At 59.4% G+C, this 20,839-nt stretch overlaps 3 protein-coding genes across 6 annotated transcripts in view; 2 read left to right on the forward strand and 1 right to left on the reverse strand.

Moving 5' to 3' along the window:
* The window catches only part of SLC38A10 (solute carrier family 38 member 10), a 28,861-nt gene extending 14,588 nt beyond the window's left edge, over positions 1 to 14,273 (forward strand). For 2 of the 3 annotated variants that reach the window (XM_085077430.1, XM_085077428.1), the window contains exons 11-16: positions 4,119 to 4,272; positions 10,154 to 10,324; positions 10,618 to 11,073; positions 11,604 to 11,699; positions 12,225 to 12,404; positions 12,689 to 14,273. In XM_085077430.1, the coding sequence (XP_084933556.1) occupies positions 4,119 to 4,272; positions 10,154 to 10,324; positions 10,618 to 11,073; positions 11,604 to 11,699; positions 12,225 to 12,404; positions 12,689 to 13,824 (2,193 nt within the window). In that variant the 3' untranslated portion in view covers positions 13,825 to 14,273. The remainder of the gene's footprint in view (positions 1 to 4,118; positions 4,273 to 10,153; positions 10,325 to 10,617; positions 11,074 to 11,603; positions 11,700 to 12,224; positions 12,405 to 12,688) is intronic. The other variant, XM_085077429.1, reaches the window with a different exon arrangement.
* Positions 14,274 to 15,569: 1,296 nt separating this feature from the next.
* NDUFAF8 (NADH:ubiquinone oxidoreductase complex assembly factor 8) lies at positions 15,570 to 16,264 on the reverse strand. The gene is made up of 3 exons (XM_085077440.1): positions 16,112 to 16,264; positions 15,908 to 16,018; positions 15,570 to 15,797 (listed from the first exon to the last, which is right to left on the reverse strand). The coding sequence occupies exons 1-3, from the start codon at positions 16,190 to 16,192 to the stop codon at positions 15,777 to 15,779; spliced, it is 213 nt and encodes a 70-aa protein (XP_084933566.1). The 5' UTR covers positions 16,193 to 16,264; the 3' UTR covers positions 15,570 to 15,776.
* A 179-nt stretch (positions 16,265 to 16,443) lies between these two features.
* Positions 16,444 to 20,476, forward strand: TEPSIN (TEPSIN adaptor related protein complex 4 accessory protein). Of its 2 annotated transcripts, none has more exons than XM_085077438.1 (13): positions 16,444 to 16,577; positions 16,790 to 16,862; positions 17,084 to 17,175; positions 17,271 to 17,364; positions 17,502 to 17,569; positions 17,668 to 17,746; positions 17,857 to 17,928; positions 18,123 to 18,323; positions 18,410 to 18,581; positions 18,826 to 18,942; positions 19,079 to 19,157; positions 19,241 to 19,375; positions 19,658 to 20,476. In XM_085077438.1, exons 1-13 carry the CDS (start codon positions 16,536 to 16,538, stop codon positions 20,105 to 20,107), a joined length of 1,674 nt encoding a protein of 557 aa, XP_084933564.1. In that variant the 5' UTR covers positions 16,444 to 16,535; the 3' UTR covers positions 20,108 to 20,476. The 2 variants fall into 2 exon arrangements, with proteins under 2 accessions (XP_084933564.1, XP_084933565.1); XM_085077439.1 differs by having other exon boundaries at positions 18,829 to 18,942.
* The last annotated feature ends 363 nt before the right edge of the window (positions 20,477 to 20,839 follow it).

Below are 20,839 nucleotides of genomic sequence, written 5' to 3' on the forward strand. Positions count from 1 at the left end.
CACGTTTTTGTGGGGCCCGCAGAATTGGTGGCTTGTTCTGTGCTTAATGACTTGTGGCTTTACAAACCTACGTGAATTTTTTAAGCAGGGTGTGTTTTTTTTCTTCCCTGTGCTTTCCCTGACACAAGGAAATAGTCCAACTTTCCAGCCTTCACTCTGAATTCTGACACTTAGCTCCGAACTTCTTTGAGTGAAACTCCGAGCAGGAGTCTGAATGCCAGCCTGGGTTTTTCAGGGAAACAAAGAGCACTTTCAAGAATTGCTTTCTATTCCAGCTGAGCCGGAGTGTTTCCCTGCAGTGCCTCGAGGCTGCACTCAGGACAGGCTGAGCTCTCAGCCCGGCTGCTCAGGGTGGGACACTGGGGCCTTCACAATGCCTGACCCCAAACCCGGTCACGAGGCTGAGGGAGATGTTTGTCCTGCAGAAATCCCCACAAAGGAGAAAGGGCTTATCTAAAGCATCAGGCCCCAGGTTACCTCTCGAGGGGCTGGCAGCAAGCTGTCCAGCCTTCACAAGTGATCCATTGCCTGTCAGGTTTGCATTCCTGCTTGGAGCGAGGACACACCTGCCCGCTGGAGCCGGGCTGCTCAGCACCTCCCCACCTCCACAGCCCAACTCGGAGCCCACCCTCTCCTCCTCCCTCCAGGTCTTTGCAAAGGCTCATTTATTCTTTCCCTGGAGCTCTGTCTTTGGTCTCCTCCTTCATTCCTGCTCTCCTTTGATCAGGTGCTCCACTCCATCAAAGTCTGCTCCTGAGGAAGGTGGCAGGTGGGGGGAGAGGAGCCAGCCCTGGGCACAGCTGTCCCTCCCCGCCTGTCCCTGTCCAACTAATGCACATGGATGTTCTCCCTCCTTCCCTCCATCAACTTTAGCCTCCTTCAGAGCAGCAGACCTCAGCGCCAGCTTTTGCACTTCTCTGGGTTATCTTGGCTCTTGTGCTGCTGAGAACTGGCTGCTTTTATCAGGCCACTCTGGCACCCAGCAGCGTCCGGTGTCAGGCAGGTGGTGACATGGAAGGTCAGGTATTTTACAGGAGATGGTACAAACTGAGGCTATGAAACAGGAATTTTGAACTGAAAGTAGTGAAGAGGATTTGAGGAGGGGGAGGGAAATGGGCAGATTTTTGCTGGCCAGCAAGAGCTTCTGCTGGAGAACTGTGAATGACTGTAGCCGCTGCTCAGCCAGGCTGGGCTGGGAGTGCCCTGGTTGGAAGGGCTGGGTTGGAAAGGCAGGTCCCAGAGCAGTTAAAAAGCCTGGAGTCAGGCACACTGCGAGTATGTGAGTGAAGCAGGGAGAGTGTTCCCTTTCTTGTGGTTAAGCATCTGTTCCTGTAAAGGTCCATGTCCCGCTGCTCCCCGGGAGCCCCGCGTTTGGCAGAGCTGCCGAAGGGCGTGTGGGGGTCTGTGAACAGAGTGTGTAACTGCCAACAGGAAGGTGTTGCTTTCCCAGTGTTGACACAAGCTTGTCTGAGAGGCCCCTCCTAGGGAGGCCGGAGTTGCTGATGTCCCAGTTGGGGAAGAGGAGCTGCCGGAGGTCAGGACGTGACCCCTCAGCTCGCTCCTGTGCGGGTGGAAAAGAGATTCCCTCTGCCCTTCCCTGGCAGTGCAGGGGCCAACACACCTTCCCCACCAACACATCCAGGGGTACAACACCCCAAACACAGCATCTCTGAGGAGGGACCTGGTGGTGACCGGGGCTCTGCGTTCCTTCGCCATGACTCCGTCCCTCGGAACGCTCCATGTCCAGGAGGACAGAGGATGGCGTCACGCCACATAAATGCAGTGTGTTTGCTTCCCGTGGCTGCAGGAGAGGGGCTGAGCTAATGGCTCTGCTGTACAGAGTTGGAGTCATCTTCTGGGAGGAAGGAGGGCCAAGGGAGCGTGACCGGCCGAGGAAACGGCCGCGTAAACTTCCTCTCCTGAATTCCCGTCTGTGCTCAGAGCATGGCTCCCGGGAGACAGGCCCTGGGCATGCTGACCTGACCCAGAGCTTTCCACAGCCTCTCACCATGTCTGTGCTGAGAGGACCTTGTGGAGAACGGTCTGGGATTGCTGGGTCTGGGGGAGATAACTCCCATGGGAGCAGACTGGCTCAGAAGTGCCCTGCAGTGCTCCTGCGCCTCCCCTTGCTCCAGTATCTCTGGATGCTGTGGGGATTGGTGGCTCCTCTGCCTGGTTTGCTTCCTTGATCACCCAAGTCCTTGCAGTCCTCATCCCTAATTCCTTCAATTGCCTTGGTGGTCCCCTGAGCACAAACCGCCTGCTTTTTCATGTCATAAGCATCTCCGTGGAGTTAAGCCAAATCGTGGACCCCTTTATTCTAGTGTTCAGTTGGGGAGGGGGTAGTGAGGAGGGGGGGAGCTGGGTGAGGGGAGGCTCAGGGACAGCCCAGCCTGTCTCCTACTGCCACGTGTGCCCATACCCTCTGCTCCGGGAGCTCGCAGCTGAACTCCAAATGTGCAACAATCAAAGGGGTTTCAATCCGAGGCATTTGAGCCCCTGGTTCCCCACTAAGATAAGAAACAACAAAAATCCTTTTAAAGCATTTAATGTTTTCAGCCATTTCCTACAGTTCCCTCCTCTCCCACGTTGCTCCTGGTTCCTGTGGCACCAGAATAGATCCTCTTTGTGGAAAAGCTCTTCCTCTCTGCTGTTGTTTCTGGAAGGTGCCAGAACAGCCTCCCAGGCACAAAATGCATTTGTGCCGGGGCTGTGGATTGTGGGAGGGGAGGAAGTGGAGCAGCTCGAGCCCAGGGCAGCAGTGCAGGACCTGCTGACTCGGCGTTTGCCCGGGGGGGTGGATGGCAGGATATCTGCTCTTTGTGCACCCCGGGCAAGGCAGGCAGCACATTCTGCTCCTGTTTCCTCTGCAGCAGCTCCAAGGTCTGGCCTCTGCTCCCTGGCCACGCTGCCCCTGATCCAGAGCTGCTCCATGTCCCGCCAGCCTTTTCCTTCCGAAGGCGTCGGGCTGTCTGTGGGGTGTGCTGGGAACAGGCCCTCGGGGGTCTCCTGGGCCTGGCTCTGACCAGGCTGCTCTGTGTTTCTCAGCAATCTCCCTCAGCACAAGGCGGATGAGGAAAGCATCAGCCCCTCCTCCCTCTCTGGAAGTGCCAATGTTTTAATTCTTCCTTCCAGTTTCACCTCTCCCCTTGATTTGCAGTTTTCTGGCAGCTTCCAGTGGTAGAAGTGATCCCTGTGGCCATTTCTGCTTTTCCCCACACTGAGAAGCATCGTTGTGCTCTTTGTGAATTGGGATGTAAATGCTGCACAATGAGGATTTGGGGGAAGAGTGTGAGTCATGGGATCATGGAATGGTTTGGGCTGGGAGGGACCTTAAAGCTTATCCAGTTCTACTTCCTGCCATGGCCAGGGATACCTTCCACTAGACCAGGTTGCTCCAAGTGCCATCCAACGCTTCCTATGACTCATGGGGAATTAGATCCATTTAGATCAATTTGTCATCACATAACAAGCTGTAAAAATTCTTTTGCTGCTCATCACTTTCTCCTTTTTGAGGCAGAGAAATTCCAAGGGCCCTTCCCTCCACAGGATCCAGATTCCATCCTTCTATTTTTATCCTGTTTGATCCTAGCTTTCTGGAAATCAGGGAGTCACTTCTCAGCAGCTTCTTGAGCCCTGGGACCAGGACCTCTGTGTGGACATGTTACTCTTGCCTTCAAACCCAAGGATTTTTAAGCAGCTCCCTGGAATTGCTGGGGGCTATAACCAGGCTGTGCTCCTCTGTGCTCAGCCAGACCTGATTTCATGGAGTTCTCATGCTGGGAATACCAGGGAATGAGTCTTTGCAGCAGGACTTGTGTCTGTCACACGCATTTTTCTGTTTCTACGTCCTGTCCACTGACTTTTGAGCCCTTCCAATGCAGGAGCTCCCTTTTTAACAGCTTCCAGCCTCCAAAATTCCCACTCCCATGGCTCTGCACCCAAATATGAACCTCAGCCAGGTGCAATTGTTTTTCCTGTTTCTCTCTGACATTTCTCTCCTCTCCCTGACACATGCTACTGCGCTGAGCTCAGAATTGTGTGCAGGCACTGTGGGAATGCCATGGGGAGTAATCCCGGTTTTCCTGTGCTAACTGTCCCTCTGGCACTTTGTGCAGATTATCCTGTGGATTGGGCTGGGAATGCTGGTGATCAGCACGTACACCACCCTGTCTGCCACCGAGGACACCCCTGTGAGGACGGAAGCAGTGGGCTTGGAGCACCTGGACAGAGAGGATAACAGAATGGACCAAGATTCGGTCAAACTTCCAGGTATGTGCTTGCAGGAGCTGGATTTCCCAGTCCTATTCCTAGCTTCACCTCTTAAAAAGAAGGAAAAGAGTTGGTTTTTTTTTAAGTGTGGCGGAAGCAGGGTCATTTCCAGGCAGCTCTGTGCATCTTCACAACTTCCTGGGGCCTTTTTCCAAGAAACACTGCACTTTTGCCTGCTGGAAAAGCCTGCTGTGACCTCCAATGGTACTTTGTGGGAGTTGTTTTTTGGGGAAGAGAAAGGTGGGGTGCAGGCCAGGGATCCCCTGGAGGGACAGAGCAAGGATCCCTATTTGGGATAAGCACAGTCCCCACCTGGCCCAGCAGGGCCACTCTCCCCCTCTGCCAACCCAAGGACCAGCCATCCATCACCCTCAAAGGTACAGAAATTTACGAGAACTGCCTCTTTTTTTTGGTGCCGAGGATATAAATTTGGACTCTGCTTTCTCTCTGACAAAGCCTGTGATTGTGCCTCAGCTTTGTTTACTGGTTCCTGTTATTTATTATTTGTTTGCTGGGGCTGCTGATGGAATTATGGCCGCTCCTCCCTTTCCCAGCTGCTCCGGAGCGAGGCCGTGGCGCGCAGGTGCCGCCTGACCCCGCTCTGCCCCTCGGCCCTGCCGCGTCCTGTTCCTTCGCTTCAGTTTTGTTTCCTTCTGCTCCTGCGGGGCTTTTTTTTTTTTTTTTTTGTTCTTTGGAGGCCTTGAAATATCCTCGTAGAGATTGAGAGCGGAAGGGAGAAAGGGGCTGGCTCTTCTGGAGATTATCCTCCCTCCTGGTTCTTGGCCGGGTTCCTGCCCGGCAGCTTGGAGCGTCTCCCACACCGGTGCTGCTGCCGATAACATTCACTCTGGGGTTGCTCCGTGGTGGAGTTTACTTGTGGTTTACTCGTGGCTTGCTCAAGGCTGTGTGTGCCTTCCCAGGCACGCGGATGCCAGTGAACTCCGAGCTAAAGACGCTCCCAATCCCTTAATGGAGCCCTCAGCAGGGCCGGGAGGAGGGATGCGATTGAATTCTTCCATCTTGGTTAATTTTGGAGCAGTAATGGCCAAAGAACAGCTGCTCCTTTCAGGAGGAATCACTAATGACACGTGTTCTGACTGGGAAAATAAAAAGTCCCATAAAACACGGTGTCCGCTGGAGTTTGCTGAATCTTCTGCCCTTCTTGGCGTGAGCTGGGGTGGCAGAGCGGGATGCCAGGCTCTGATCATCCAAGCGATCCTGGAACCCGCCGGTAGCAGCTCTGAGTGCTGCTGGATTAAATAATCCCACCCGGGAGGAAGGCGGGTTTAGTGCTCCTGGGTCATAAACTTCCCAGGGAGGAGCTGTGCGGCTCTGAGGGAAAGCTCAGCTGTCCCCTGAGGTCCCTTTGGCAGTGAGGGCTCCGTCCCCCGGGGAGGAGGAAGGGAGATGGAGCTGGGCAGAGAAGGGGGACAAGGACCTACAGGGTGGACATGGGGCTGCCCCGGGAGAGCTGCCGCTGTGATTCCTTGGATCTGTGCCTCCCTGTGCCTCTGCAGGATGTCGGCTTGACTAGCAATGAGAGGCGTTAAATGGTGCCCTTCATCCCCCCCCGCGGCTCCCCCTCGTCCTCACCCGGCTTGTTTTGCAGAGCAGGAGCTGCTGCCTGGAACGCGCCGCAGCAGCTGCATCCTGTCGTTCCAGGGGCGCAGGATGCGGGTTGGGCCACCCCCGGCACCTGGGTGCCCTCCGGATGGGCTGTATTCCCCACTGGGACCAGAGCAGGATCCCACGGCTTCTCCCCGGGCACCGCTGGTGGGTGCTCAGCCCCTTCCCCAGGGCAGAGCGTGCCTCGTGCCCCTTCCCTGGCTGGAGGGTGCCTCCAGGCTCCTTCTCCCAGGCACAAGGTGCTGCCCAACCCAAGGCAAACCTCAGGGCCTTTCCCCGGCGCTGCCTTCCCTGCCTGCCTCCTGCCTGTCAGCGTGTGAGAGGAGTTTTATTGGCCTCTTTGATGTTGTGGAGCCCAGAACTGGAGAGACTCTCATTAAAGCCCTGCCCCGTGGGCCCAGGGATTATGAATATTAGAACATTGGCCTTTTATGTGAACACGTATTGACCAGCGGCCTCGGAATCGTGTTTTTCCTAACGACACCCCAGTGCCCATTACAGCCCCAGCCTGTGGTGCTGGAGGTTTTACTGTCAGCAGCTCTTCGGGAAAGGGATAAAACCCCTTACAGCCCCGTCCTGCCGCTCTGCGCTGCGGCTGCGCCTCTGTTAAAAGGTTGCTAAGCTGCCTCTGAAAGCTCAGGAAGGCAATTATCCATTTAAAAAAAAAAAAAAAAAAGCTAATTAGGCAATTTCTCTCCATATTTAAAGCACCCTCGAGGGTCTCAGGGGGGATTAAGATTTTGTAATATTTTTCAGCTCCTTACTTGATCGTTGCTGCTTCGTCTTCTCCATGGTGTTGTGCAATGTTGGGTAACAAAGCCCTGATTCAGGCTCCTTGTGCAAGACGCCTTCTCCCGGTGTGCTGGGCACCTCGGTCCAGCCATCCCACTGTCCCGTGGGGTGGGGTGGGCTGTGTTACGTGGATTGGGGCAAAATTTGGGGTTGTGTTTGGCACGTGGTATCCCTGCATCCTCCATCCCTGAATCCATGTGCTCGCCCCTCAAAAACCAACCTACCCGACCCAGGCTGCATCCCTGCCGGCATTCCCAGCCGGAGCAGCCCCGGAGATGTGTGGAACGTGGCTCCTGCATCCTGCTTAGCTGCAGGAACAGCTTGGCTCCGTGGCGGCTCTCCCTGGTGCTTTGTGCGAGTGAGCTTTTAATAGTGCCTGTGACACAGAAAAGGAACCAGCAGCCTCTGGTAATTTGGGTTGGTTTTTACTGCTGGTGCGTCAGGAGACAACTGTGAACTAATTTCAGGGATGCCATTCCATAACCTTGTGAAATCTGGACCCGTTTCGGGGGGAGGGAGGGCTCCTGGAGGCACAGCTGGGCCGGGGGCTCCCTGGGGAGGGCCTGCCCCTGCCCTACTCCGGGTGTGGGGCTGCTCGGCACGTCCGAGGGCAGCGTTTGCCCCCGACCCTCTGCCCTGCTTGTTCGGCTCCGTTTTCCTTGGCACGAGCTCCTGGATCTTGCTCCATGTCATGCGATGAAGGAATTTGAGCAGATCTGGAGCTGGACTGGCACGAGCAAGTCCTGAACCCTGTGTCCCTGGTCAGCCCTGGCGTGACGCTCTGGAGTGGGTGGTGTGTCCCTGTGCTGTCCCTAAGGCTCCCCCGGATTGGGGGCGAGCACAGCAGGGCCAATCCCACTGCCTCCGCCCAGGGCAGGGGCTGTGGAGGCACTTTTCGTCTCCAAGAGGCTGCAAAAGCATGTGAGGAGGGATTTAGTGCCTGCCTGGGACCATTGCAACGATCCGAACCAGGAGCAGGGGGAGAAGGGAAGCTTTTAGGTTGCTAATCATGAAATTTTATGGCAGCCTGGAGAGGCTGTTGGCAAACCACAACACACCCAGGCACGCACACACACAAATCAGCTGCAGGACGCCCTGGCTTCCCCTCGTGCGAGCGGAGCTGCTGGAGAGCCGGGGGGTCAGAGCAAACCCTCCCGGTGCTGCCTCACGCCCCGGCCTCTCCTTGGGAGCCAAAAAGCTTTTACAGCCTCTCAGGCCTTGCCTGTAAAGTCCAAGGCCGCTCATAAAACATGACGAGGCGCAGCGTTACTGGAAGACGCTCCAAAGGGACCTGGAGGGCAGCAAGACAGGCAGAGCCCGAGCGAAACTGTTCTCTGCACAGCACCCAGAGCCCCGGATGGATTTCCCGGCAGCCTGAGAGCTTGTTAATTCACGCCCTGATGATGAACTTAATTTTGTCTCCCGCTGAGCAAATGACGGCTTAGAGGCAGCTTGGCCTTATTGTGGTGTGGAGACTTTTGGGTTTGTGTTTTGTTTGTGTTTTGGGCTTTTCCTGCATTGTTTGCAGAGCAGGGAACGTGCCTCTGCCTGATTTATGATGGAAGCTGCCAGGGACACTCCCGGAGCAGAGCGGGGCCTCCCCTGGCCCCTCGGGCTGCCCTGGGCCCGCAGGGGGTTCACCTGCTGCTCTGGGCAGGAGGACTGCTGAGTTTAACTCCTCCATTTCCTGCTTGCAAGGCAAGCTTCCCCCCTTCTTATTTCCTCCCCTCTTCCTTTTTGTTTCCCCCTCCTTCCTTTTTATTTCCCCTTGAACATCATCTCGCTGCCTCAGCTCGTCGTTCCTGTCTGCCCTGGGAACAGCCCTGCCTGTGTTGGGGTTCTCTGGATCCTCCGCTCCTCTGTGACCAGAGCCATCTCCCGCCTCCACGAACCAATTAATGACAAACTTTCCTCCAATAGAGTAAATAATTTCTTGCATTGAGGCCAGGATTGAGCTGGGAACATCCGCAGCCGTGCTGAGTGCTCCCCTCCCCGGCCTCGGCCTCCTGCTTCCCAGGGCTCCCAGCCAGGGCTGGGCACTGGTTCCTGCAGCCCAGTTTTTCCTGAAAAGGAGGAGTGTCCTGCCCTGACTTGCTGAACCCTGGGAAGTCCCTCAATGGAGAAGGGGACCCTTGGGTACTAGGCTTGAATTTCTCAGAAAATCCAAGTCCTTTTCCCCTCCCACCATCATTCCCAAAGCGAAGGAACGTGGAAAGCCAGCCAGCCCCATGCACGTCCCTCCTCTGGGTGTGGAGCTCCAGGCTGGAGTCCGGCTTTCTGGAGAGGCTCAAGGTCCTGCTGGCACAGATCCCTCTGGGCCAGGAGTTTGTACTTAATTTTTTGGGAATTTTTGTTGTTCCCCCCCCCAGCTCGGGCAAGGCCCACGCAGATGAAGTTGTGGCAATCCCTTCTTTCCCATGAGTTCATCTCGTAATAAATCGCACCAGCCCTGCGGAGGGGGAGGAGAAAATGGAAAGATGTTTATAGAATTAATTCCCCAAAGGAAATCACACGGGGGAGGGCAAAGGGGGGAAGAGTTCGGAATTTTTTTTTTGTTACAGAAGATAGATTTTTTTTTTTTTAAGAGTTTGTTGGATGGAAAAAAGTCTGCAGAACAACTTCACTGCTGGGAAACAATTCAGTTTCCTTCTCTGCTGCTCTCCAAAGGAAGAGTTCACTCCCTGTGTGGGTTTTCTGCCACACTGGGGGTGGAAAGGACCCTTCCCATCCCATGGAATGTGCCAGAGATTCCACGTGGAATACGCTGGTCATACCAGCGCTGAGCACAGTGACTGTTTTGACTGGGATGTATCTTCAAAAAACATTCTCTTTGAGGGCAAGGTGGGGGAGTCCCCCATCTCCCTCAGGAGTTTTCTCCAGTTAATGCCTGTTTAATCCCCCTCCTCAAAACTTCTGCGGGAAAAGGAAACCTCCCCCACCCCTCCTCTGAGAGGTGTCCGAAAGGCTGTGGGAACACTCGGGCACTAAAAGGGAAGAAAAATCAAAATAAAGGAGGTTTTGAGGTGTTTCACAGCAAACAGCAGTGGGGGGAGAGTGGGGGGTGGCTGGGCTGGACCCCAGCTCAGGTTCTGATGTTGAGGGGTCCGGGGCTGGATCTCAACTCGGTCTCTCGCAGTGCAGGGGGATCCGAGTCTGGATTCCAGCTCGCTCTCCTGGAGCCAGGGGTCCGGGGCAGGGAGCCGGGGGGATGCTACCATCTGGTGGCACTGGCTCGCAGCGGCAGCCAGCTCCATCCCAGCTCCATGCTTCCCTGCCGGCAGCTCTATAAAAACCCACTACAGGGAAAACAATCAGCTGACTCTGGAACAAAAGCCCCCCCAGCCCCGCCATGCTAAGGGTGGAGCGAAACCGGCAGCTGGGCTGGGTGGGTGAAGGGGGTTGGGACAGACACAGCGATTCCCAGATCCCACACCTCATCCTCGTCCCCATCCTGTGTTTGCAGAGCAGAACCCAGTGGTGGAGGAGCCTGAGGATGACCGTGATAAACCCAAAGTGCCAGAGGAGAAGGAGGAGATGGAGCAGCCACAGATCAAGGTGCCCATGCAGGTGCCCAAGAGGGAGGAGGAGAGAGGAAAGGTGGAGGAGAAAGTACAACTGGACCGTCCTGATCAAGGTAACAGTGATCCTGGAAATGGGAGCTGGGTTGGGATCTGGAGATGTGTGTTGTGGGAGTCTTTGAGATACAGATCCCAAGCTCTGCTCCTTACCCTCCTCCCCTCAGTCCACCTCCATGGTGGAATTGGTTGGTTGAAGTTGTTTTAGTGTTTGATGCTCTGGAGGCTCATTGGAGGCTCAATGTGGTCTCTGGATGAGGGAGAGAAGGCAGGGCTGGACAAGGGCAGCATGGAGCTGGGTGTACTGGGTGTACTGGGAACCTGCTGCCTCTGACCCTGCCTGTCCACCCAGGCATTGCCCTGCCTGTGGGTGAAGCTCATCGCCACGAGCCCCCAGTCCCACACGACGAGGTGGTTGTGGACATGGGGCGGGAGCGGGAGGAATCCGACGAGAACAAGGTGGCTCCTGGAGGAGCCAACGACCATCTGCTGGAGGAGCCAGCCAGGCTGAAGCCCCAGAAGGAAGCACTGGGCCCAAAACAAGGGAAGGAAGTGGTCTCTGAGAACCAGCAGCGGGGAGGGACTGCCGGGCCCGTCCTGAATCCGGAGAAGGTCCTGCAGGCAGTGGTGCAGCGGGATGCAAGGCCACCCTACAAGGAGCTGGAGCCAGGGAAAGCAAAGCTGGAAGCCAAAGAGGCTGTGCCAGACGGTGACACTGCCGAGGCTGCTGACCGGGACAAGTCACAGCTCCAGCTTCCCAGAAAAGCAGAGGAGGCTGGAAAGTCCATGGAGAAGGAAGCAGACCCTGGTAAGCTCCTTCCACGGCAGCTCTTCTGAGCAAACTCCTCTGCGCCTGTAATTCCCCTGGTGACAGGACAATTTGGTCATTCCCATCTCCTTCCCAGTGCTTCCTTTTAACTCCACTAGTAGAGCACGTGAGTGTACGCAGCCCCTCCGGCAGCTGCTGTGGGAAAGGAGGAATCTGGTGGCTTTGACAGCTACTGCAAGAACTGTCAAACAGTTGTTCGCTACCCGCCGAAATGTCAGGTGCCGTGCTGTTCCTGCACGGCTCCCAAATCACCGGAGACACGGAGCCGGGAGATCTTGACAGGGAACACATTGCCAAGTGCCCATCTAAAAGCCAGTTAGAGCTGTTCTTGCATGTTAATTGGCCGAGGTAGTTAGTGCTGGCTCGCTGCCACCAGGCATGGGATTGTTAAATATTGGGTTTATTACTTCCCTCGCAGCCGTCGGGTTGGATACAAACGGGGCTGGGACGACGCGGAGGCGTTTTAGGGAACATCTGCACTGACAGCAAAGCTCTGTCGTCCTTTGCAGGTGAAAAGCAGGAGCTGCCCCTCCCGGAGAGAGCAGAACTGCTGGAGAACCGGAAAACCGAGGAGAAACAGGAGAAGGTGGAGAGCAAGCTGGAGGGTGAGTGTGTGTCCTCAGGGTGTGTGGGGATGGGGGCACCCAGATCCCCCTGGATCCTTCTCTGTGGGAGGACACCCGGCTGCTCCTTGGTGTCAGAGCCCTGGGAAGAGGGAGACATGAGTGAAACTGCTCCAGCAGCATGGTGGGAGGGGTGTGGGCAGGGGCACATGGGGATACCTGAGCACGTCACAGGGAAAAGCCCTGTCTGCTCCTTCCCCTCAAGGCCCTGGCTGCTCTGTCCCTGGAGCATCGGAGCTGGAGCAGCAAAGCCTTTCCCTAGACTGAGCTCCTCCTTCCAACCTCTGCCTGGCAAGGGGATGTTGGAGCCTGAGCTTGGACTTGTGTGCAGGTCCCTCGCTCTCATCCCATCCTCTTCCAGCTTCCTTCTCTCTCTCCTGGCAGAGTTTGTGGAGTCAGAACTTCTGCCAAGGAGAGCCCCTGCAGCCCATCCACCGCTAAGATACGATTTCTGAGGGCTTTGGTTCACAGAGGTTTTATTTTCCTTCTCTTTTTCCCCTTTTCCAGAAGCAGGGCCAGCAAAACTGCTGGACCACAATGTGCTGCTGCAGGTGATCAAGGAGCAGCAGGTGCAGCACAAGCAGCTGCTGGATCAGCAGGCAAAGCTGCTGGCAGTGATCGAGGAGCAGCACAAGGAGATCCACCAGCAGCGGCAGGAGGAGGGGGCAGAGGAGAAGCCAAAGCCAGGTAAGGACATAGCCAGGGAGCAGGACCCCTCTGTGGGGTGCTCACAGCTCAGAGCAGCTCTAAAATCAGCCTGGGAAAGATCTGAGTTCCTTTAGCACATGGCAGAGTCCACTGCAAAGCCATTTCTGGCTTTGGAAGTGGGGATCCAGCCCTGAGCATAGGGATAACACCCCATGGCTCTGCTCATCCTCCCATGCGGCCTCATCTCATGTCGCACAGAATGTGGTGGCAGGAGAAGGGAATGTCCTGAGAAAACTCTTTTCCATGTTGGTTTTGTCCTGCAGCAGAAGAGCAGCCAGAGCCTGCTGTGCCCCTCTCCAGGAGCAGGGAGGACGAGGGCCTCAGAGCTAAGGCAGACATGGCTGGGAAGCCACTGAGCAAAGAGCAGCCAGAGCAGCACCCAGGCCAGCAGCCCCCCGATTCCACCAAGCAGCACAGGGACATCGTGAGGAAGCTGGAAGAGGCTGAGCACAGGCGTGACATTCCTGTGGCTCCTCCCAAGGAGTGGAAGGTGCCGCCGCAGGAGAATGACAGAGCTGTTAAGAATCCTGTGGAGAACCGGGATCCCCTCCATGGGGATGCCCAGCACATTCCAGCAGCCAGAAACCACCTGGAGAAAAAGCCCTTGGCGGAGGATTTGGGAGGAGAACGTGAAGCCAAAGCTGGAAGAGATGTCCACAAGAAGAATTTCCTGAAAGCCATGGAAGCAGCTACAGCTCCCATCCAAAGAGAACAGCCAGGGGCTGCCAAAGTTCAGGGAGTAGCAGGAAAAAGTTTGGAAAGAGACTCAGGAATAGACCTTAAAGCCAAAGCTCTGAGTCAGGTGGAGCCCAAGGACCTGGCAGTGGCGCCGGACTCTTCCAGTAACAGGAATGTGGCAGTGAGGGAGCAGCACCCCCGGGAGCGGGAGCGGCGGAGAGGGGCGGAGGCTGACGGAGCAGGCGGGCAGCAGCGGGACCTGCCTAGCCACGGTCACAGGAAGGAGGAGGATGCCCGGGAGGAGCCGCGGGGCCGGCAGGGGGATGGGGGTCCCTCCAACGGTGCCGACAGGAAACCCGGCCCTGAGGATGCTCCAGCACCGAAGTCTGAGAATGGGGCAGCCATCCCCGGGGATCCGCAGCAGCCAGAACACGATGTCAAACCGAACCGGGACCTGAAGCTGCAGGGGGGCCTGGACCTGCGCCGCAGGAGACGGGACCTGCTGCCTCCCGACCAGGAGGAGGAGGAGGAGGATGGGGAGGAGGAGGCAGCTGCACGGGGGGCTGGAGGCATCCTGATTGGCCTGAACCCCCTTCCCGATGTGAAGGTGAACGACCTGCGGAGCGCGCTGGAGACGCGGCTGACCCGGGTGGCCGAGGGCGCGCAGCACCTGGTGCACAGCCGCCACATCCAGCAGGTGGCACAGGACGGGAGCCCGTGACAGCGCTGCGGCCAGGCACCGCAGGGCAGGCTGGGGCTCACCGGTGGATTTTGGGCCGTTGCTCAGGCACGGGGAGGTCTAAACCAGCAGCGCTTTGCTGGACGCAGCGCTTGGATCCACAGGATCTCCTTGGATCTGTGAGCACCATCCTGGGGGCTTCCCCAGTAGCACCCCCAGCGTGTGCCTGTGGGCAGCCGAGGAGATGGTGACGCTGGAAGTGACATTCCTGCTGTCCCCTGCCTTCCAGAGCTGCCATCCACCTCAACTCCCTGTCAGGCCGCTGTTCCAAGGACCTTTTCCAGCATCTCATTCATATCAAATTGCCTTCTCCAACCATCTCCCACCTCCTCACCAAACCGGGAAGGGGCTCCATTGCCCCAGCTGTGCCGAGGGGACCCGGGATCCACACCTCGGGAAGGGCTTTACCCCAGAGGAGCTGTGAGCTAAGGACCAGCGGAGCCAGTGCTCCGGTGCTGGACTGGGAGCAGAGCCTCATGTGCTTGGGACACAGTGGTGGTTTAGGAACCTCATTTAGTAGAAACGCTGCCTTAACCAGGCACAACTCCTGCCGTTGTGCTGCCTCTCTCCCAGGGATGGGATTCCTTGGCCACACACTGGAATCACATGGAGCTCTGCTCCTGCTGCCCTCCCTCTCTGTGCTCTCCAGCTCCACTTCCCCTCTCCAAAGTGCATTAAGAAGCTCAACTTCCACCCTGACCCTTCCCAACCCAGCTTGATTTTTCTGCCAGAGGTGATTAGCTTGGGAACAGATGTGGCAGAGCCAGGTGAATCCAGGGGCTTGGCTCATGCACACCTACCTCTTCCTGTGTTCTGTGTGCTCTCCAGCCTCACCTCACCCTGTTCTGCATCTAGACAGGTCCCTGCTCTGCCTCTGGAAATTTGTTTGGTGAGTGAGGAAGACAAGAGTTTCTCTAAGAGCTCTGTATTGTTTCAGGCTCCCAGTGATTCATCCCTTGGCTTTTTTTGGGTTTTGTGTTTTTATATCCTGACCTGCGAATGTATGGAATCCAGTCCCAAAGCTCTCCCTCTACAGGCTGAGAATTCCCAGTCTAGAGCCCTTAGACCTCATCACTGTGGTAGGTTTTATATCCCAATCTCCAAATGTCTTTGATGACCTCGAGTCTGTGTCCAGTGGGACCCTGCAGAGCTGGGACGGGGTGGGACTGACCCTGCCCGGTGCTCCCAGGATGTCACAACCCAGAGCCACAGGGAAATGGCCTCGGGAGTCCTTTGGGAAGACCCCTTGGAACACTGTGGCCTTAAACCCCCCTGAACCCCCCTCATCCCCATGAGCTTCTCCATTAACGCTGTCATCAAGCACAAGCACCACAGCCGGGAGCCCCGGAGCTGCTCCGAGGGGCAGGGATGGGCTCTGGAGCGCGGCTCCAGGCGTGCCCTGGGGAGGTGGATCCGGGCAGTGGCACCAACCAGCCTTCCTGAACTGCGAGGGAGCCGGATCTGGATCAGCTCCTTCATCCCCTTTGCTGCCGGCTCTGGCCCCGCGGGGTCGGACCCGCCTGTTTGTTGTTCTCTGTGTGAACATAAGGGACCAAAGATGCTCCTGACATTCCTGCTCCTGGGAATGGCGTGGGCACCCCAAGCTGGGCTGGAAGCCGGCGGGCGCTGCCTTGTCCCGCCGGGAACGGCTGCCCCGGGGCGGGTGGAACGCTGGGAGGGAGAGCCCGGAGCGCAGGCTGAGCCCATCAATAAAATAAGCTGAGGCATTTTGATCTGAACTTTTTTTTTCCTTCTTTTTTTAATAAATAAAAATAGATCTGTGACCCTCACCCAGCCCGGGGCTGCTCCTCCTTCGGGCCGGGGAGCGGGTAGCAGCTCATGGGGGCCGCGGGGGCTACGTCATTTGGGGACAAACCAGTGGGTTTTGGAGTTTTATTCCCCCCGAGCATCTCCAGGCGGGGACGGCTCCGAGGTCACTTCGGCGTCGCCTTTGCCTGCAAAGAGCTGCGGTCAGGACGGGCCGAGGCCGCCCCCCTCCGCCGGCACCGGGATCGGCCCTGGGACGGGGATCGGGACCGGGGTCGGGACTCGCATAGAGACATACCGCCCGGGCGAAACATTCCCGCAGCGCCTGGAACTCCTCCAGGCAAGTATCCCGCCGCAGCTCCGCCGGTCCAGCCGCCGCCGCCGCCACGCACCGCCCGTAGGCCGCGGCCTGCGGGAATCACACGGGACGGGAGCGGGGGCCGCCGGGACCCGCCGACCCCGGAGCCGAGCCCCGCAGCCCCGCTGTGCCCCCCGGCCCCACCTGGTCCCCGCACGCCGCCAGCGCTGCCGGGAAGCGCCGCAGCCGCGCCCGCGCCCGCAGCCACACACCGCGCCCCGACATCGCCTCACCGCACGGGCGCCGCCATGCTGAGGCGGCCGCGATTGGCTGCCAGCCCCGCTCGTCACACACCGCGCTCGCCTATTGGGCGGTAGCACCCCAAACTGAGCCCCTTCTGATTGGTCGCTCGCCGCGGGCAGCTCTGATTAGTGGAAATGCCCGCTGTTTACCTCCCGCCTCCCTCCGGCGTCAACCTCACGCGGCTCTTCCGCCTGGAGCCCCGCCCTTCCTCACCGCTAATTGGTTGAGGGGCAGAGCTTCGCTCTCTCATTGGTGTAAAACAACTTCCGGGCGGCGGTTCCCTGACGCCGCTGTGGGACCGGGCAGGGCCGGTGCCGGCAGTGTCATGGCGGCGCCGCTGCGGGACCGGCTGAGTTTCCTGAGCCGGGTATGGACGGGAGTTTTGGGGGGCAGGGGGGGCTGCCGGGGGCGTGGCGTCACTGCCCACACGCGACGCCATCGCTGCACCCCGCCCTCGCTTCCACAGCGGCCTCACACAGCCCTGCCGGGGCCGGGCCTGCCCCGGGGCCTCGGTCCGGTCCCCTCCACCGGGGTCTAGGTGGGGTCCAGCCCCTCTCACGCCGCCCCCTCCTCCTCCAGCTGCCGGTGTTGCTGCGGGGCACGGCTGACGACGATACCCCCTGCCCCGGGTACCTGTTCGAGGAGATCGCCAGTATCCTTGGGGGAGCCGTGGGGAGCCCGGGGCAGGGAGGGGGTCCCGGGACAGGGGGCTTCCCCGGGGCTGCTCCGGGCCGCGGTGGGTGTTGGAGGCTGGTTGGGGGCAGCCGTGGTGCTGTGGGCCTTGGCTGGGACCCTGTGGAGGGGCTGAATTCCTGGCACTCGGGGGGCTGCTGGTGCCCTCCTATCCCGGCTGGATCCCTAACCCGTCCCTAGAGATCTCCCACGAGTCCCCTGGCAGCAGCCAGTGCCTGCTGGAGCATCTCCTCACACGGCTGCAGAGCAGCTCCTGCCACGTCAAGCTGAAGGTGGGTCCGTGCTGGGAGCATTGTTGGGGTGATGGGATGGAGCCCACCCTGCTCAAGGGGGGGCAGCTGTGACTTGTCCTTGTCCCCCGAGTCAGGTGCTGAAGATCCTGTTACACACCTGCTCCCAGGGCTCCCCTCAGTTCGTCCTGCAGCTGAAGAGGAACGCCAGCTTCATCCGGGAGGCTGCGGGTAACAGGCTGGGGGGACACAGGGGAGCAGGAACGGCCCCACAGCGGGCAGGGGGCTCCTGCTGCGGTGGCTGTGCCAGGAGCAGGGTCTTGCCTTGCCTGGGAGCATCCCCCACCCTTCCCTCTGTGTGTCTGCAGTGTTTTCCGGGCCCCCAGACCCCCTCCACGGCAACAGCTTGAACCAGAAGGTGCGGGCGGCCGCACAGGTGGGTGCTGCAGGGACAGGGCAGCCCCCAGCCCCCTTCTTCGGGGTCCCTGAGGTCCCAGCTCTGCCCACACTCCTCTCTCTCTCTCAATCCTGCAGGATTTGGCCAGCATTCTGTTCTCAGATGCGCCGCTGCCGCAGCCCCAGGTGCTGCCCACACGGCCCCCGGCCCCTGCTGGTGAGTACAGCCTGCCCGAGATGGGCCTTTGGTCTGAGGGATGGGGAAACAGCAGGAAAGAGTAACCCTGAGTGCCTATGCTCCCTCTGACATTCACTGTGCCTCCCCAGGGATGGGCTCCAGCCCCATACCCTGTGGCTCCCTGCAGGGATTCGGCTTCAGCAGTGACAAAAGCAGCTCTGGTGAGTCCTGGCCAGGCCCTTACTGGGTCCTTGTCCTCTAGGAGCTGGGGCAGGGCCATGGGGGTTACTTTGTGCCTCGTCCTCTAAGCTCCCAGAGTTCCCTCACTCCCCTTTCCCAGCCTGGAACCCCGTGCTGGGGTGATCCCCATGGGACTGAGCTCCCGGGATTCTCCCAACATCCCAGTCTCCCGCAGCTTCCACAGGGGAGGCCCTGCTGAGCAGCCTCCAGCGAGCAGCCGAGGCCGTGGCCCAGGCCGTGCTCCCAGCACCAGGGGGACCCCGGCGGCTCCATGGGGACCTCCCCGAGGACACCTACGAGCCTGTCCGAGCCCCGTCCCCTGCCAGCAGCCCAGCCGTGCCACTCCCGGCTCCTCCTGCGCCGCGTGGTTCCCGAGGTGGGTCCTGCCAGAGCAGCTGGAGATCTGGGGGGTCCCCACCGGTCCTGGGGTGTCTGGGGACTTCAGCACCATTATCCCCACAGCGAGCCACCAGCCGGGGCTGGCCGGGGGCGGCTGGGAGGAGGTGGACAGCGGGCACAGCTCCCGGGAATCGTCGCAGGGCAATGAGCGGAGCCGCACCTCGGACTCGGGCAGCAAATCCGGCAGTGACAGCCGCTCCGGGGCCAGCCGGGAGCTGAGCCACGGGGCTGACAGGTGAGAGGGGTCCAGGAGGCTCCCCTGCCCTGGGACTGTCTGAGGTGCATCCCTAAGAGTGCTGCCCTCATTTCCCACACCGTTAATCCAGAGTGTCCCTGGCTATGCTCTTCCTGGGATGTTTGTCCTTCCAGCCATGGGCAGGCAGAGCTGCTCAGGGTGGGGGTCCCTGTCTGTTGGGGGGTGTGCAGGGCCCTGAGGAGGGGAAGCAGGTGGCCCCTGTCCCCATGAGGTGTGTCCCCAGCAGGGTGGATGCTGACAGCCCGGGTGACTGCCGGCGGGAGCTGAGCCTGGTGTCGGCACTGACACGTGGGGCCAGGGTCTTCCTCACCAGGGAGGAAGCTCAGCACTTCCTCAAGGAGTAAGTGTTGGAGGCAGGCACTCCCTGGGGCTGGGGGGCTTCTGGGGGGCAACGTGAGCCCTTCCCTGGCTGTCTGGGCCTGGAGCACCAGGCTGGGAGGGGGCTGTGGGCAGTGGTGACCCCCATCCCTGTGCAGGTGTGGGCTCCTGAACTGTGAGGTGGTGCTGGAGCTGCTGGGCCGGGCGCTGGAGGATCCCAGTGACAGCATCCGTATGGTGAGCACAGGGGGCATCCCCTGAGAGGGCTGGGGGGGTGTTTGAGGACCTGTCCAGCTCAGCCACGCTCCCCTTTCCCACAGAGGTCCATGTGTGCCATCTCTGCCCTCGGCTGCTCCGACTTGCTCTCCCCAGAGCAGATCTTTGCCGTGACCCAGCAGCGCCTGCAGCACCTCAGCCAAGGCAGCCCTGGGCCTGTGGCCAACCGAGCAACCAAGGTGACTTTGGGGACATCCCTGTGCTCACTCCCCAGGGTGGGGGCTCCCAGGATGGGTTTGATGGCCCTTGGAGACACACAGCTCTTGGGAATGGCTCCATGCATGTCCCAGAGGGGTGGGATTGGCTGCCTTTCCCAGGAGCGGGAAGCCTGAGCAGGGTGATGCTCCCTCTGAGCCCTGGGAGAGAACGCTGGGAACAGTCCTTGTGCCTGGGAAAAGGTGCCACGGCCAAGCCCCTTTCCTGATGCCGCTCTCCCTCCACCCATCCTGCTCCCATCCCAGATGCTGCGGCAGTTCGAGGCCCTGTGCAGGGCCCAGCCTTCCCCGAGGGCCCCACGCCCACCCTCAGCCCCCGCGGTGAGCTCAGCCAGGGACCTGCTCATGGACATCCCAGCCCTGGCCAGCGAGAGCTTCCTGACCCCCCTGAGCCCAGCCCTGACCCCCACAGCCCCCGCTGAGGAGCCGGGGGTGGGATCAGAGCCCCCCAGGCAGCCCGGGGCCGCGGTGCCATCCTGTCCCTGCGAGCAGGATGGGGGCAGCAGGCTGGCAGGGGACACGGCGGCCCCCAGCCTGTCCCTGTTCGCCGGCATGGAGCTGGTGGCCCGTCCTGGTGTGGTGCTCCAGCCGCACTCAGCGCCGGCAGAGCCACGGACGCCATCCCAGCCCAAAGATGGGGGGACAGACACGGAGGGCACCCGGCAGCCATCGGCCTTCGCCTTCCTCAACATGTAGCTGCTGTCAGGCCCCGGGGGCTGCGGGGGCTGTGCCCCCCCTCCCTATGGGGCCTGTGCTGTCCTGGTGCCTCTTGGGGGACATGGGCTGTGAAATGGCCACAAGGGCTTCCATCGGGTGATGATGTCCCTCTCACTGTCCGTGGTGTTCCAGTGTGGGCAGAGGGCCATGACTGCGTGTTCCTCTGAGCTGGACAGGTGTGTGGGACCTGCCAGGACTGAGCTGGGGGTGTTTCAGAGACCCCAGCATGGCCATGGGTGCTCCTGGGTGGCCCCCAGCTCCAGCCCGGGCTCTGTGGGGGTTAGGGTGGGAGAAGGTGCTGTCCTGTGAGGTCAGGACCCTCCAATAAACCCCCACTCGGGTCTGGGATTGTGTGACTTCTTCCTGCGCCGCTGATGGAGCCTGGCCTGGGGCTCCTCCTGGCCCATGGCCCCCAAAAGCCCCACAGCTTTCCCCCTGCCCCACTGTTCTCCCCCACCCACAGCCCCGCCTAGTAGCCTCATGGTTTCCCCTCTTTCCCATAGCTCACGCCTTGCCCCAGAACCCCCCAATAGCTCCACTGTTTCCCATGGCCCCCCAATAACCCCATGACCCCCCCCATAGTTCCCCCTTTCCATCCCCCTTCCCCCAATGGCCCCATGACTCCCCCATCTTCCTCATGGGTTGCCCCCTCTCTGGTCCCCAATATCCCCATTTTTTCCCCCAAAAAGCTCCATTTGCCCCCCAACCGCC

Source organism: Lichenostomus cassidix, chromosome 18, assembly GCF_008360975.1.
Source record: "Lichenostomus cassidix isolate B80296 chromosome 18, HeHo_3.0, whole genome shotgun sequence".
Classification (NCBI taxonomy): Eukaryota; Metazoa; Chordata; class Aves; order Passeriformes; family Meliphagidae; genus Lichenostomus; species Lichenostomus cassidix.

What these genes read in the sequence shown, in the direction of transcription:
- TEPSIN (XM_085077438.1), top strand. Translation starts at nt 16,536, where the DNA reads ATGGCGGCGCCGCTGCGGGACCGGCTGAGTTTCCTGAGCCGG. An exon ending in GGCTGAGTTTCCTGAGCCGG is followed by an intron (nt 16,578 to 16,789) that starts GTATGGACGGGA and finishes CTCCTCCTCCAG; the next exon opens with CTGCCGGTGTTGCTGCGGGG. An exon ending in ACGGCCCCCGGCCCCTGCTG is followed by an intron (nt 17,747 to 17,856) that starts GTGAGTACAGCC and finishes GTGCCTCCCCAG; the next exon opens with GGATGGGCTCCAGCCCCATA.
- NDUFAF8 (XM_085077440.1), bottom strand. Translation starts at nt 16,192, where the DNA reads ATGTCGGGGCGCGGTGTGTGGCTGCGGGCGCGGGCGCGGCTGCGGCGC. An exon ending in TGGCGGCGTGCGGGGACCAG is followed by an intron (nt 16,019 to 16,111) that starts GTGGGGCCGGGG and finishes TGATTCCCGCAG; the next exon opens with GCCGCGGCCTACGGGCGGTG. An exon ending in GGGAATGTTTCGCCCGGGCG is followed by an intron (nt 15,798 to 15,907) that starts GTATGTCTCTAT and finishes AGCTCTTTGCAG; the next exon opens with GCAAAGGCGACGCCGAAGTG.